The sequence below is a fragment of the Dermacentor albipictus genome, chromosome 6 (assembly GCF_038994185.2).
Source record: "Dermacentor albipictus isolate Rhodes 1998 colony chromosome 6, USDA_Dalb.pri_finalv2, whole genome shotgun sequence".
Classification (NCBI taxonomy): Eukaryota; Metazoa; Arthropoda; class Arachnida; order Ixodida; family Ixodidae; genus Dermacentor; species Dermacentor albipictus.
The window spans coordinates 124,407,985-124,425,514 of NC_091826.1; the positions used below are offsets into that span (position 1 = coordinate 124,407,985).

The following is a 17,530-nucleotide window of genomic DNA, read 5'->3' on the forward strand; positions in this document are numbered from 1 at the left end:
AACACAGGACCTCTGGCACTGAAGCCCTACATTGAATTCGTTACGTCGCAGATGCGCGGGAGAGCGGAACCACTGCCATTAGCGGCGAATATGCGTGCTTGCGGAGTCCTATTATCCTCTGTATTAAAGGAAGTACAAATCTCTTTGAAATTTAGGCCAATGGAGACCCAGCTAAAGCGTAATAAGCAAAGCTACGAAAACATCTGAAGCCCCAAGCACGAAGGTCACACAAATTCACGTGCTACCCATCATTCCCAGGGTGGCTGAACGATCGCAGCGCCAGTGTTCCCTCTAGTAGTTGCAGGATATTCTATGAAGGATGGCCTTCGCTTTCGCGTAGAGCTGGACGCCGAGCAATCTCAAGTTTGCGAGACGAGTTGAGGCGGGAGGCAGCATGAACCGTTCACTTGTCGCTACCGGCATTCTTGTATCATGCCAAGAATTTGACAACTAGCGTTCGCGTTCATTGAGCGAGATCTGCTCATGTTTGACTGCCTATACCACAGCCCCCTCTTCAGACACCTCCTCACGTTCCTGGGAAATACGGGGTTGTTGTGTGAATGTGCCGCCTCACTACCACTGACCGCCAAGAACTCTGTGTCCGCCTCGAATTTCACTCTTATTTCTGTCTCGCTCGCCCTCCCCAAGGCGCTGAGCCACGCTGCCTAAATATTTGCACAAGATGGCGTCTGTTCCTTTTCACAACCAGTGTCTCTCGCACACGGGGCACCAAGCTTGTTAATTTATTTAGTATGCGGGTGCTTACTGCTATTTTCACCGCCGATAAAACTTCGAACCCCACCTAATGTAGCTGTCTAAGACTTGGCTATCGCTATCCCCACCTCACCTTTCAGGCGAAACTGTGATGTTTTATTAACAAGGCTCGAAACGGTGCGAGACAGGAACATACGTTACCTACCTGCAGAAGAATGCATTGGATGAACCAAATGATCCGTCCATTAAATACTAACGATTGCTTTAGTGACAGGCTGACACGTGACGCGTACCTCGCCAAGCTTCTGGCATCGGAGTGCACGTCGGCTCGCAGCTGAGCGCCATTCACGTGCTCTCTTCCATAAAGCTTGTCTACGGTGGAGGATTGGCCAAGATGCAGGCCGGGTTAAAAGAAGGGGAGTAATCTTTGATTTATCTGGTAAATTTGCCTTGACTGATGTTCTTTCGTTGTATGCTTCAACGGAATTTCGAAAATAAAAGAAGAAGGCGAAAGAAATCGCCTACAGTGTGCTATATTTGGCCTTTTGGTACATCCTAAGGCAGAGAAACAGCACTGTTGGTACCCCACTAGTGTATGCAGCCTCAGCTTGTTGAGTTCGAAAACGTCTAAGAAAGAAATCGGCATGCTCATTTTTTTACAGTGGAAAACGATAACACTGAACCCTTCGTACACGGTAGTCTAACTCTGCATTAGCATGCAGGCAACATGACGTTGATATAACTTGCAGTAAATGTGCTAACTTTGATTGTGTTTAGCTCCCTACGGCACAAAGCGAGAAGCCATAGGGTTAGCTAAAATGGCGACACACGTGGGCACTGCCGTATTTATGGTGTATAATTTATGGTGTTTTTTTACCCTCCACCGATATTTTATATTGCCTATGGCAGTTAGCACAATCCTAACCGTCAGGCACGTACCCAGGATTTTTTTTCGGGGGGGGGCCCACCACCTCCATCATCATCATCATCATCGTCGTCGTCGTCATCATCATCATCAGCCTGTTTTATGTCCACTGCAGGATGAAGACCTCTCCCTGCGATCTCCAATTACCCCTGTCCTGCGTCAACCGATTCCAACTAGCGCCCGCGAATTTCCTCATTTCATCCCTCCACCTTGTCTTTTGTCGTCCTCGATTGCGTTTCCCTTCCCTTGGTACCCATTCTGTAACCCCAATGGTCCAACCTTTATCTAACCGGCGCATTACATGACCTGCCCAGCTACATTTTTTCCTCTTGATGTCAATTAGAATATCGTCTATAGCCGTTCGATCTCTCATCCAAACCACTCTCTTTCTCTCTTAACGTTACGCCTAGCAATCTTCGTTCGATCGCTCTTTGCGTGGTCCCTAAGTTGCTCTGAAGTCATATGCACTGGCAAAATGCACTGGGAAATGCACTGGCAAATGCATTGGCACTGGACATATTGAACTGGCAAAATGCACTGATTGCACACCTTACTTTTCAATATTAATGGTAAGCTTCCAGTCAGGAGCTGGAAATGTCTGCCGTATGCTATCCAACCTAGTTTTATTCTTCTGTGAATTTCCTTCTCATGATCAGGGTTCCCTCGGATTAATTGACCTAGGTAAACGTACTCCTTCACAGTCTCTAGTGGCCGACTGGCCATCCTGATCTCTTGTTCCTTTGCCCGGCTATTTATCATTATCTTCATCTTCTGCATAATAATATTCAACCCCACTTTTACACTCTCTCTGTTAAGGTCTCCAATCATTTGTTGTAACTCGTCTGCATTGTTGTTGAATAGAACAATGTCATCGGCAAACCGAAGGCTGCTCAGATATTTGCCGTCGATCCTTACTCCTAAGCCTTCCCAGTTTAATTGCTTGAATTCTTCTGAGCACGCAGAAAATAGCTTTGGAAAAATTGTCTCCCTGTCTGACCTCTTTCTCTATAGGTATCTCCCTGCTTTTCTTGTGTAGAATTAAGGTAGCTGTAGAACCTCGTAGATATTCTAACGTGAAAGACGAGTCATTAAGACGAGAAACTATTTACAGATTATATTTACAACAACCGTTGCAGCGCTGACCGGTTAGATTCACAGCGCGAGCCCAGTTCGTTCTTCCTTCTCTTTTCTGGAGTGATGGCGCCTACGCGCCTCGTTCAAACAAACAGATACCTCACGCATGTAGCAATATTTTCCTAGCTCTTTACTTAAGCGTTCTGTACTAATTGATTACGTAGTGCCTCTACGATTGCTGGTATCTCTACTGAATCAAATGCCTTTTCTTAATCTACATAAGCCACATAGAGAGGCTTATTGTACTCTGCAGATTTCGCGATAATCTGGTTGATGACATGGATGTGATCCATTGTAAAGTATCTCTTCCTGAAGCCAGCCTGTTCCCTTGGTTGACAAAATCCAGTGTTAACCTTATTCTATTGGAGATTATTTTGGTAAATATTTTATATAATACTGGGAGCAAGGGAATGGTCCCATAATTGTTCAATTCTTTAACGTCTCCTTTTTTGTGGATTAGTATAACGTCTGCATTCTTCCAGTTTTCTGGGACCCTTGCAGTCGATAGACACTTCGTATAAAGAGCCGCCAGTTTTCCAAGCATTATGTCTCCTCCATCTTTGATTAAATCGACTGTTATTGAGGCTGCACTTCGCAGCCCGGACATGGATGAATAATTCTGGGCTGTCCAGCAGGCTCACGATGTGGCCGTGAGGCTTGGCCTTCCGGTCCCGACGTGGGAGCGGCCCGCTTAGTGATTAATTATCACTGCTTGCAGGACCAAATAAAGTTTTCCTTCCTTCCTTCCTTCCTTCCACCTTATCCTGCCGCTCTTCATCGTTTCATGTCTTGCAGGGCCCTTCTGACCTCATCGCTAGTTATAGGAGAGTTTCTGTATCCTGTTCATTACTGTTTCTAAGTGAACTATCGTGACTCCTCTGGGTACTGTATACAGGTCAGCTTAGAATTTTTCCGCCGCTTTTACTATATCTTCGAGATTGCTGATGATATTATCCTTCTTATCTTTTAGTGCAAACATCATGGTTTGTCCTATTCCCGGTTTCTTTTTTACTGATTTCAGGCTGCGTTCATTTTTTACGGCTTCTTCAGTCTTTCTCATGGTATAGTTTCGAATATCAGTTATTTTCGCCTTGTTGATCAGTTTTTACAGTTCCGCGAATTGCGTAACGCTGTGCGGCCGCCAGTCCCATACTAGCGCGTAGAGCACAGGACTCTGCGATTCTAGACGTACTGCGCTCACTGCGAAAGGTTAGAAAAACACCCACATAAGCACAGCAGAGAAGTGGCTACGTGAGGTGGTTCGACCGATAATTGTAGAAGCGTATTCAAAACAAGTAATCGTTCTCCACTTCCGGCGGCCTTTTCTCTACTTCCTTTTTAAATAAAAAGATGTTGATCCATAAATATTCTCATAAACAACGGTTAACTTTTTTATTATTCGCTTTTTCTTGCAGTTTGGTAGTTGCCTTGGCTCTCCCTTAGTTGATCGCTTAATGTCTCAACTCCTTGCGATTTTTGTTTCCAGTTGCCAATTTTGCACGAAAAGCGCTATACAGTTAGAGAAAAACAGACGAGGTAACGGGCGACAGTCATCTTGCTTATGGGTTCAAGGGTTATTGCAGGGTTTCATGATGCACGCTCTTTCACATTATTTTATTTCCCACCTTATCTAACCCATATCACGTGTATATGGTTGCGGGCATCTGCCAGCGTCGGGGCGAGCCGTAACTCAAGGAAACAATGAAGCAAAGGGATAAGTTAAATGCAATTGACGTTTTCTCCGGCCGCAACTCGTTCCATGAGAGTACAGACCAGCTGAGTAACAGCCGCATCCCTCTCATGGTCCCAGGATCAGCCTAAACAAAGAAGGTTGAACTAACAAAAGCAACAGCTATGCGCGTGACGGTTGAATAGATGGTGACAACTGAACGCATCTCGAGTTAATCGCGCGGGTGCGGAATCTACGAGAAACCTGTCCTTCACATTACAAGAGATGCCGATAACTACCATCATCTAAAAGGAGTGAAAAAGGCAGCATAATGCTGACCGACGAACAGCTGCGAAGCCTCAACATTGATGTGGCGGCGCTTTAGGAATGTGTGAGGAGTGGTGGCATGGGTGGGGAGGGGGGGGGGTATGCCACTTGATTTCGGGGGGGGCCCGGGCCCCCCCGGGCCCCCCCCTGGGTACGTGCCTGCTAACCGTTGATATATGTTACTCGATGAGGCGGCCAATAGTTTTGCAATAAGTCAAAATTCCTAATTGAATATTTAAAATAATTACGGTAATAAATTTTTAATGACTTATCTTACGGTGCAAATTTCAATCTACAAATTGTAGCCGGTGAGTTCGCAAGGCGTATCCACTCCGAAGGAATTTTCCGGGTTATACCACTTTCAAGATATTATTTTCGAAATGTCCGAGGAAATGCGTTAACGTTCCATTTAATTTTTTTGCTGCAATGCATAAAATAGCATATCTCTGGGAAAGGAAGTAGAACAACAGTGCGTTTATTACCGCCACATTAACGGTTAATACTTGCAAAGCAGTGCCATCGTCAGAATTCGTTTCAAGTCAATATGCTTTGCACGCCGACTAGCTGCAATTCGTAGAATGTAGTACATGCCGTAATATATATAACAAAAACTATGTATCTTAATTATGCTAATGATTAAATTAAGCATTTTGATTTCTTGTAGATGGAATGGCTTTTTAATGAAGTACTTTAAATCAACAGTTTTTGTGCTATTTGCCAGAGGTAATTAAACAACTGGCGCAGCTAAAAAGAAAAATCCCTATGAAATGCCACGCCTCAACCGGCATTCTAAAGTGAAGTGAAACTGAAAGTCTTTCTGCACTGGTGCCAAAGCCATCAAAACTGCCTTATGTGACCCTTACCGAATTGCTGGAAAAATACTTCCATAAATGTGTCATCAATTCATGGACCAAGTAGTTATACGTTTATTGTCATAAAACCAAATCGTGGGAATTGATAGAATGCTGAACTGTATGTATGGGACGCTTATAGTATGGGTAAACAGTCGGCGTTTGACACAGATTAACGAAAAATCTCCTGAATTTCACAATAGAATGGCATCACTAAATTTTCTTGGATACCTTATACAAGGATTACTTTTAGTGAATATGCGTCAACGCCCGCCACGGTGGCTCAGGGTCTATGGTGTGGCGCTGCTAAGCACGAGGTCCGGCCGCAGTGGCCGCATTTAGATGGGAGCGAGATGCAAAAAACGCCCGTGTACCCTCCACTGGGCGCGCGGTAAAGATTCCCCGGTGGTCAAAAATAATCCCAAGTCCCCTACTACGGCTTGGTTCATGATCAAATCATCGCTTTGGCACGTAAAACACGAGAACTCCTTGAACAAGTGTCAAAACGAGCACACAAACTACACAGCCTTAGAAATCCCTTGCGGCGCTTTCGTGGACGCCCGCAAAACAGTTACAGCCCTCTGCAGACACGTTCTCGCGTAGGCTTAAAAAGAGGGTTCCGCTGCTGCCTCGCAAGGTCAGCGGATGGATGGATGGATGGATGTTATAAGCATCAACTTTTGGAACGGGGTGGTGGGTTGCGCCACCACTCGCTCCTTAGAGCGCCGTCGGGTAGGTAGAAATCAAAACACTTGCGCGGCTACAGCAAGGTGATTTGTTACGAGTGCTTAACAAAGCGCGTTAACCGTTGCAGTCCATCCTTAATGCGATAGTCCCTAATTTTAGCGCCGCTAACGTGACCATGTTTACCACACATTTCTTTTTCCGAACTTGACGGACTGTAATCAGTGGTACTGAACTCGTAGTGGCGCGGGCACCATGACACTTCCAATTTGTGATGGTGCCTACGCCAGCCACGCAAGCAGCGCAACGCCCACACTACTGGATTCTGAGCATCTAGGAGGCACATATAGGTGTACTCCCGCGGCGCTTCACACAGAGTTTGGGGAATGCGCACCTGAACACCCTGTATTGAACAGCGCGGTCCAGTGTTGTACTGCACGCCGTGCGAAAAATGTCTATATTCGTGCGCCTCACTAAGTGATTAGGAAAAAAAGGGCACTCTTCAGGCTCCGATAATGGTATTCATATAATGTGGAGTTGGGACATAGCTATAGTTGACCAAACATTTTTTCCTTTCGATTGTGATAGCCGCATTACTTTCGCCGCACTCGATGCATCTGTCTTCGTGCACCGGGTTTTGTATTTATTGTAGAATAAGGCACGTCTTGAAGTCCTCTTCAGAGACGTAACGATGTTCAAAGAATTCGACCAGCCGTTTGAGGGTGCGCAGCACCGGGAACGTCTCTCCCCGTCCGCAGTGGCCCCTGGCGTCGGCGAACTCGATGTTGGCCGCCGTGATGCCGTAGTTGACGGTGGTCATGTTCTTCTTACTGGCGCACAGCTGATGAGTGAACAAGTTTAGCATTTTAGCATTTTATATTGGGACATTCTGTGAGGATTTAACCAAGTTTTTAAAGTCAGCTGTGGCGGATGACACAATTCTAATCAGTGAGCTGCATTGCCCATACGGAGGGGAGGATGTATAATTTGCGCAATAAATTGATATGTATAACTAATTGACGAGAGTTCACTAATTAAATTCTTAGTTAATTAGCTCACGATACACATTGCACTTTCCAAATTGCAGCCAGGGCGATGAGAAGGCGGATCCACTTGGAACGAATTGTCAGGTCGACATCAGTTTCGAGATCTCAATTCCCGAACCCTGGCAAGAAATACATTGGCAGTCGAGTAACTTTCGTGCTACAATGCATAAAACTACGTTCCGTCGGCACAAATCCTTTGTGGTCCGTTAATCAATACAACAAGTCGCAAAAAAAAACGCATGCAGGACACTCTAGTTTGAAACGTTGTAGAAACGTTGTAGCATTCCCAGGGACTTTATAACACATTGACGTACACTCGTCCACAAAATACTACGGGGCGCCCGACCGCGTGGTGAAACAACTTCAACTTCAACTTTATTAATTATTCTAGTACACACTAGAAAAGTCCTCCTGGGTTTAAAGCTGCCATAAGCAGCTTGACTGGACCCAAGAGACGTTGTTGTACATGGCATGGCGATAACACAGAGTACTTTAGAGCATCAAACATATAACATGAAACAAAAACAATTGTAGCATTTTCAAATATAAGCCTACTCACAGGATAATTGTTTTTCGATACAGAAAGAAACAACATTCAAAGATATTTGATAAGATTAAGAAAAAAGAATCATCAAATGGCACCACACAATTAGAATCATGATACACGAAATATATAATTATACATGTGAACAAAACACATCTTCAATTCACTGCGCCAAAAATTTGAAGTGTCGGCCTAATTATTGAGGATTTTTGGTAAATTATGTTGAATAGATTGCAATTTGCATTCAGTGCGAAAACGGAGTACATACCAAGGATCAGGGTTTCTTAGATGTACTAGTATTTTATAGCGCTGCAAGGCTGCTGTGGATGTAAGCCAGTTCCCTAACTATTCTTTTGCAAAATAAAAGACATCTCAAACGCGATATTCCTAACAGCGGTCTACCCATACTTCTTTGTATTTCGCTGACAAAGTTTCTGTCGTCGATAGGGGATTGGTACTGGCAACGTGCCGGAGGAGCGCCTTTTCTAATGTAATTATTTTATTCATGTTGGTTTGTGTTGTGGTCCCCCATACTAAACTACAATAAATAAATTGGGAGGTAAACAATGCGTGATAAATTTGTAACTTGGTTTTTACCGACATCAGAGCTCTACAGTGAGCCAGCACCCTGGCTACTACGAAAAATTTACTGCGAAGTTGATTAAAATGAGCATCCCAGTTTAGATGACAGGAAAAAGTATTACCAAGTATTTTATGTTGGTTAACTAGCTCAATATATTTATCTAAATACGTTATTGAATATTGCACTGCAAAAATTTCATTTCTTCGTCTAAGAACAGCTTTCGTCTTAGCAGAAATAATTCTGATTCCATTTAACTGTGACCACTCAGACAGATTACGTAGCAGTGCATTATATCTAATAATTAGTTCGTTCGTGTCCTCTTCAGTAAAGACCAAAGTGCTGTCATCTGCATATGTAAAGAAATCAGCCGTAGTGTCGATACTTACTAAGTCCTTAACGTACAAGATAAATAATAGTGGGCCCAAAACACTTCCTTGTGGTTCTCCGTTTTAAATTGACAAGAAAGAAGACTGGACATTATCGATACATACACATTGAATCCTATTTTTCAAATATGAGCTCATGAAGGCGAGGGGACCGCCGCGAACTCTGTACATTGAAAGTTTAGATATAAGAATATCATCATTGAGGCAACCAAACGCCTCGCTGAAGTCAGTGAAAATCCCGAGGGCTAAATTGTCACAGTCATAGCTGACACAATATTTTTTTTCAAGGATAACATAGCTGTCTCCGTAGATATTCCCTTTCTGAAGCCAAATTGCGAAATGGTTATAACGTCATGTTTGTCTAGAAATTTTTTTAGGCATGTAGAAAAAGTTTTTTCTAGTGCTTTGGAAAAAATTAGTAGTACAGATATTGGCCGATAACTGCAGACTTTGTTTACATCATCGTGTTTGAATAACACCGATATTCTAGCTCGTTTCATACGATGTGGGAAAGTAGCCGACTCTATTGCTAAATTGAATATGTTAACCAACGCATCAGTGAAGAGCAAGTGTTCCATAATGTGTTTTATTGGCTTGATTTGTAAATTATCGATACCTAATGCTTTGTTATTTAAATGTATTATTGTTATAAACACCTCATGTTCATTTGTAGGTTCTATAAATATAATATTAGCAATACTATTATTTAGTGACTAAGCAATTCGTGGGTCATGGCTGTACGCTATACCTGCGTTCACAAAATGAGTATTTAAAGTGGTCAGCCAGCATTTTACCGCTAAGTTCACAATTATTATCAGTTATCGATTAGGGTATATTGCTTTTAGTTTCACAACCTAAGACGCTATTTATTACTTTCCAAACCGCATCCGGACGCTTCTTGTTCACTTCAGAAGAAACAAGTTGATAGTAATCTATTTTTGCTTGTCTTAGTATTTTATTCAATCTACTTCTTTCTCTCTTAAACTGTTCAAGTTTAATTTCTGCTCTCGAGTGCAGGAAAGTATGGCAAAGGCGGTTTTTGATTTTTATCAGGTTGACGTGCTCGTTGGTGATCCACGGTTTTCCTATCTTTTTTGAACGTCTGACCTGTCTGAATGGAAAATGCGCAATGTAAATGCGCACAAAAGCTTCATGAAACTCGTTATGTGCTTCGTTTACGTTCTTTTTCCTAGACACGAAATTCCAGTCGTGCGTGATTAGAGCGTGACTAAATAAATCCAGTGCGTCATTCTAAATGTGTTGATAAGTAAGTAATGCGTTGTGTTGTTTGTTACTCATAGAGTGCACAACAAAAACTGGACAACGATCGCTAATAACATAGGAAATTGTGCCCGTAGTACACAAAGGTGTATCTATATTTGTAATGAGAAGGTCGAGGGCAGATGAAGTGGAAAAAGTAACCCTGGTTGTAGTAGTAATCAGATTAGTTGAGCCAGATGAAAGTAGCAGGCTGTGTAAATCGTGTACGTACTTATTATGCTCCAAAATATTTATGTTGAAATCACCTCCACAGACAAAACGAACATTTTCAACTAAGCAAAATTCCGAAAGTTTACTCAAACCACCTAAAAAATTCTCAATACTACCACTCTGAGGGTGGTATATTACTGACGATACCTTCTTGGTCTTTTTGGCAGTTAGCATTTGGCAGTCATGACTTACGAATGAAAATTCTGGCCCCATTTCATAACCAGAATTATTTCTAGCATAAAGGGTGACACCACCTCTTCGCCTATTCTGACGGCTCATGTAAAATGTGGTACAGCCTTCGAGTTGAACAACACCATACCTGCTTTGAAACCAAGTTTCAGGTATCATTATGACGTCAAACTGAAATGAAAGTTCATTGAAGAAGCAAGTAACGGCCCTCTTCCCTTCTAGCGGCACACCTTGGTGTCCGGACCGACGCCTGTGCGCATACGCGTCCCTCCAAGACTGCAAGTGTGCATATTTCCGCGTTTCCTTTTTGCGCGCCGGCGGTATCCGAATGCAGCTGCATGGTGCCCCTGTTGCGATTGGCGCAAAGCTATGCGAAGCATGAGCTTGCTTTCGCCGTTGCGGCCGCTTTTTGTCGAGTCACGAGCGCTGACGCATAGGGCCCGGTGGCGAACGCGAGAAGTCATTTTTTTTTCTGCGGTGCTCCTTTTCCTGGCCAATCTTCGCTGTTTGTTTCTTTGGACGAACGGGGCGTCCTCCCGCGGAAGAGCGTTGCAGGAGACGTGCTCTTTAGAAGGACAGGCAAGAAGAAAATGCACTTTTGATTTCCATGGTATAAAAAAAGTTTTGGCCCGTTGGGGGGGGGGGGGGGGGGGTTAAGCCGCCACAGCGCCATTTATTCATATATATATATATATATATATATATATATATATATATATATATATTGTAGATCAAAGTTCCTGGGTGAAGCTTCCATATGGAACAAAAACCGCAGCGTTCTCATACCTGAATTAACACAGCAAGCTGGGCGAGTTGGTGACTGAGCATGTTCCTAGGGGTGGGGAGCGCAGCCCGGGCGAAACACAAAAGGAAGCACACGATACTAGCGCAGTATCGTGTACTTACTTTTATATATCGTCTGGGTTGCCCGCCCACCCCTAGAAACATGGTCTCCTAACTACCAAAAAAAAAAGGAGACATAACAGTTCCGCCCTGTCACCTTTATGGGGATAGAGCTGCTGCGTTTTTGTAGTTTGTATGTTGCCGCTGAACGTGAAGCAGACAACCCGACACATAAAGGACTTGCGCTAGCGGACTATGTGTTAGGCCGCACATTCTGCCGCTTGCCTAACAATTTGGTTCTAAATATTTCCGACAGCACCCTCCTAACGATGAAGGACAACGTCAATGCGAGTAGCACTGAAGCCAGTGACTCCCTGCATTACTAATTTGGAAGCCAGTATTGCTTGAGGCGTCTGTGCAACAGCCTCTTTCATCTCGCACTCTTCTGGATACGCTTCTACATTTATCCGCACTACCGCGAATTCCGCACGTCATGCATGCCTAAATATCCTAATATATATATTCAGACAAGATGTACAATCGCGGGTGTATGAGTCTCAGTATACGGCTCAAATGCACCGACATCCAACTGGGGCAATCTCGGATGGCCACGTAAAAAAGTTCATGTGCACTTCGTGGTGGCTCTGCTGGATGACGCAGCACGTGCAAATGGAAGCACGAGAGCGGAGCCTCTTTGCAGTACACGCATGACATGTGACGTGCTTCCCTTATACGCACACTCGCATAGTCATCGTAAACGAGGTCTTCTTGTTCCGCTTGGGTTGCCATGCGCCATAACGTCAGTACGGAACTAAATATAGGCATGCAGGCCCGTTTTTTGAGTACCGCGCAATTTTTTTTTCAGCGTGTCATGATGCACTTACTCAAAAACGTCAAGGGGACTGGACAGCAATGCCGTTCACTGGTATGGTGTTTTGGAGTTCGGCGATGTCTTCACGTCTCTCTCGCTTCTACGCCATTTGCTAGTGCTTTGCAGCTCTCATGACTATAAAAATTTCACGAGTAGCCCAAGATTTTCGCTGTTAAGTGGTATTTACCTTGAGCTGGCCGCCTTCGCTAACATGTCCGCAATTGCGCTTGACTGACAGCAGTTCTCAAAAACAGCTCGAGGGCAAGAGATGTTTCGTGAATAGGAGCGCTGGTGTATTTTCTGTTCAATACGTTCAATATCATTTAATTGCGCTGGTGGCGTATCTTCGGTGTGTCTGCAGACAATAATGAACACGGCAAACGACAGCTGTTGATATTTTACACGCACCTTGTAACGAAATGTGTCAGGGGTGTCGAAGGTGAACACCATGCTGTTGTTTTTGACCAGCACAAACTTGCTGTGGAAATTCTCGCTCTGGCGAACGTCAGGGCTGCCGCACATCTGCATTCGTTTTGAAAAGAAAAGAGAGAATTCATGCGCATTGGTTTTGCGGTAAGCACACATCAACGATGGCTACAAAATGTCACTTGGTAGTCGACAAAATCGCAGCAAGCCATATGCTGCGAGCTATATTTTCCGAAGTACTCATGGAAATATTTTCAATGAAGCATCACTTCCAAAGCAGGTGCATTAAATTGTGCGCGGAAGTCGTACCACATTTGCTCGGCCACATAGTGCAGACGCTGCAAAGGCGGTAACACACATGCACTAAAAGAAAACGAAATAAAAAGGAACAGGCGGACACGGACATTTCGCAAGTATCGCTGAATGGGCGAGCTGGTGCGTCATATTCTTGCCTTGGTTTAGCACAACTCAGTTTAAGTATGAAGGAAAAGGGACATACAGGTGACAGGACGAGCGCTATGCTCGCACTATTTATTCTTTCACTTACACTATAGTCGGATACAACTTTAGAAAAAAGGGGAGGCCCCGCCCAGATGACCGAAGCGCGACAGCCGATTGCCTCCGCGACTAAAATAGTCCCGCTCGAAAAATCGTGCTCCTGAAACGCGCAATTATCGGTAGAAATAAAGACTTTTGCATTTTGATAACAGGTTTAGTAGAGCTCCCATGTGCTACAGCACATGTCGTATAGCGACAGAAAAATAACCCCGCGCCTTCTACAACGCTGCCCGTCGTCTGCTCTTTAGCTTCATTGCAAGTGAAAAAAGTAGAAATAACAGCCCTGCATGGCTTTTTGCTTGTTCGCATGTACACGGCGTATCTACTACTCGTTTTCCGGGCTTAAAATGAATCAGTTGCTATTGAAAAAGTGCTTATATAAAACTGTATTTATCGCTGAAGCACACAACTGACGCGACTTGGACCAGTTCGAGGCGCGGGCGGCCGTCTTCTCCGTCGGCGGGGTCACCGGCTGTCTGGCTCATGACGTCAGTCCGGAGTGCGCGCCCATTGGTGGATGCTCGTGTGCATCCGCGTTGGAGGAGCTAACGCCCCCTTTTTTCTAAAGTTGTATCCGACTATAGTCAAACATGGGGCGCTACAACGTAAAGCTATTCAAAACTTTTGTATTCTAATTCTGCAATCAGCCTTTCGCGATTGGTCAAAAAAATTTATGGACCACCCGCAATTCGCCTGTCTGTCACGCGACGTCATGAAAACCGCGATAGCTCCCCATCTTATATGACGTGTACACACTAATTATGCATCATCTGACCGAACAAAAAATTATTTCTGATTCGACGCCTTTTCATCATTAGCCCTTGGCTACTGGTCAATAGTTTTCGGGCTGCACCCACTTCACCTGCCTCTCACGCGACGTCATGAAACCGCAAGAACTCACCCTGTTAAAGTGACGTGCACGCGTTCAAGATGCATTAATATGCAGAACAAAACCTAATTTTCTTCTGAATAGCCGCAGGCTGCTCTGTTCCGAAAGGAATAAAAGATGGCTGCCGCCAATCGCTGGGGCACTGGCTACTCGCACCTGTTGGGGAGCATGGGCTCATTTTCGGGTAATAAAACTTTTTGCGTGCCCGTGTAACGTTTTCGAGCACTTTCGGCATGTTTACGACCTCGTTCTGCCAACTGTTATTTGCTGAGGATCATTTTTAGCGTCATTCGTAAGCTTTCGTTGCATGCCGCGGCAATTTTCGGCTGGCCCTCGCAAGCTAAGTAAGGCGAAGCAGACCAATCGCAGACGCAGGCACCACCCTCTTCATCCGGTGATCAATTTTTAGTGCTATGGCTCGGCCCCATTCAATCTCTGTCCACTTGAGCATGCTCGTCGCATCTGGTCAGTCAATTAGGTAAGACAAGCCGCTCAGTGTTGGCAACGTCATTCATTTTTCAGGCAAACAAAAGTGACCTCCTATGAACGAGGAGGGCGTTTGAGTGGTCTGTTCAGACAACCCTGCGGGTGACCGCACGATGCTTGCGTCGGCGGTTAGGGAAATTTAACCCAAGGATATTGCAATAAACCCATATTGGAATAGTTTTAGGTTTATGGCCCATGGTCCCTAACCCAGGACATTATTTTAATTTGTTTACATTCCAATGTCCTGACCACAAATTTATATCATTCCTGACGCAAGCATGGAGCGGTGACCCACAGCGTTGTTTGAACCGGCCAATAACGCTCACCCAGTTTATTAGAGGTCACTTTTGTTTCTTTTCAAATCTAATAGCATGGCCTACCTTGAAAAATCTAATTATTGACAATAGGCAAGGAGCACGCAGAAGTCGATAGGGTTTTGGTGGGGCCAGGCTAGCGCACTAAATGTAGATGAGGAGGGTGGTGTCGGCGTCGGGATTTGGCTGGCTTCTTCTTGCGTAGCTTTCGGCGGCTGGTAGAAAATCGTGGCGGCGTGCAGCGGCTGGGTAAAAATGCTGCTAAAACGGACCCTCATCAAATAAAACTTGGAAAAACGACTACGCATTTGTTATGAAAGGCCTCGGCAACGTTATGCTGCTCCGAAAGAATTTTTATTGTGATTATATGGACATTTTAGGCGTATTTCCGCAGTCGTCACCACCGTCGGCGTAATTGTGACTTTCCGTATAATGTTCAAGTGCAACAACATTGTGGCCGCGCATCCTAAGCTATAGGTGCGAGTGAAAGCGTACAAAGGTGAGCCGAGGACGGTGGCTCGATCTCCCATGCGCAAGGGGTGAAGGCGGGGAGGAGGCGAGCCATCTTCTATTGCGCGCGAGACTCTGAAGGGGGGGGGGGGGGGAGCCTACTACTCTGCAGGCGGCTGAGTACGGCCGCACGAGCCCTATTATGAAAGCTGTTGTAAAGTGACGTCAGCCGAAATCAGACTGCCTTGCAAGCGCTGACGACACGTGCGTTTATCGTTTGATATCCTTACCTTGTTCTCCCTTTCCCCCTCTCTGTTTCGTATATATACGCACCGAGATCGAGGCAATAAAGATTTCATGTTCCAACCTTCGAACGGCGTGCTGTCGTATACAGTAAGACACGGCACGTGTGTCGTAACTATGTAACAGTGGCGACGAGGCCAGACAGAACCCTCGATGTGAAACATGGATTAAGCCAGGCAGTTAAGCAGGAAACAGCGGCGGCGGAAATACCGACCATGGCTCATCATCAACTACCGGAATACGATGACCAGTCCGACAACTGGAAGGCCTACATCACGAAGGCAGAAGCTTATTTTGAGGCAACTGGCGTCAGCGACTCGGGAAAGGAGAGGGCGCAGCTGGTAGCAGCATTGAGTATGCGCACCGTGCAAGTGCGCTCAGGACAGGTTGCACCGAGGAAGCCAAACTCGCGTACGTACCAGGAAGCAGCCAAAGTTTTGGATGAGTACTCGTGGTCGTGGACGCATACAGCAAGTCGATTGAAGCTCTGCCACTCCGACAAGCAAACGCTTCACGCACAATCAGCTGCCTGCGCGGTATATTCTGCAGGTTTGGCGTGCCACGAACCATCGTATCCGATAATGGAACGCAGTTTACTGCTGTCGAGTTCACTACTTTTGCCAAGAGGAACAACATAACGCATCTGCGCACAGCTGTAGACCACCCTCAATCGAACGGACTAGCAGAAAGGTCTGTCAGGACAGTTAAAGGCGGCCTCAAGAAGATTGGTGAGAGGTGGTTGGAAGATAATATAAACAGGCTGCTTTTCAATTACACAAGAACACCTAACCACTTTGGAAAATCACCGTCAGAGTTGCTCTTCGCGTACAAAATTCGATCCCGTTTAGATACATGTTTTCCTCCTGTACACGCAGGACCAGCCAACGAAGCAGACGAGTGGCCACTGCCATTGCCTGAAACTACCGTGTACTCCCGCAACTTCGGAACGGGTGAGAAATGGATTCCAGGAATTGTAGAGTCTACAGCAGGCTCTCGGATGGTGAGCATTCGAACACCAGCCGGATCTGTAAGACGACATGTTGACCAGGTGCGGAACCGGGAAGATGCGACACCACCGCTTGGTGAAGACCAAGAAGCGGCAAAACGAGAATCTAGAACAGGTACTCCTCGCGAGTACCCACTGTCGCCGAGAACGCCAGCCGCAGAAGGGGGCATAACAGAACCTGAGCATGAACTTCAGCCGGAACTCGCAGGGAGCAACGCTGAACCCGTCAAGCCGTCAACGATCACCCCAAGCCTTGCGGCGCTCTACACGTCAAAGAAAACCAGTACAGCGACTTCACTATTAAGGGAGAAGAGATGTTGTAAAGTGACGTCAGCCACAATCAGACTCCCTTGCAAGCGCTGACGGCACATGCGTTCATCGTTTGATATCCTTCCCTTGTTCTCCCTTTCCCCTTTCCCCCTCTCTGTTTCGTATATATACGCTCCGAGATGGAAGCAATAAAGATTTCATGTTCCAACCTTCGAACGGCGTGCTGTCGTATACAGTAAGGCTCCGAGATGGAAGCAATAAAGATTTCATGTTCCAACCTTCGAACGGCGTGCTGTCGTATACAGTAAGGCTCCGAGATGGAAGCAATAAAGATTTCATGTTCCAACCTTCGAACGGCGTGCTGTCGTATACAGTAAGACACGGTACGTGTGTCGTAACTATGTAACAAAAGCGATCTGCGATGCGTAAAGAGTCAGTCTATGTGCGCGGAGGGTGATAGGATCGTGTGCGCTTGTTTCTCATCGCTCAGTTCGCGCTGAAGCGAGAGGCCGCATGAAGGTCAATTCACCCGCAGCTACCGCTGCCCTTCCTCACGCCTGCGCTTCGAGAA

General features: G+C 45.4%; 1 protein-coding gene across 3 annotated transcripts in view; it reads right to left on the reverse strand.

The window, feature by feature from the left end:
* Positions 1 to 6,842: 6,842 nt before the first annotated feature.
* LOC135899464 (uncharacterized) overlaps positions 6,843 to 17,530 on the reverse strand; it is a 146,686-nt gene continuing 135,998 nt past the window's right edge. For all 3 annotated transcript variants that reach the window (XM_065428732.2, XM_065428733.2, XM_065428734.2), the window contains 2 exons: positions 12,666 to 12,779; positions 6,843 to 7,145 (listed from right to left, as the gene is read on the reverse strand). In XM_065428732.2, the coding sequence (XP_065284804.1) occupies positions 6,948 to 7,145; positions 12,666 to 12,779 (312 nt within the window). In that variant the 3' untranslated portion in view covers positions 6,843 to 6,947. The remainder of the gene's footprint in view (positions 7,146 to 12,665; positions 12,780 to 17,530) is intronic.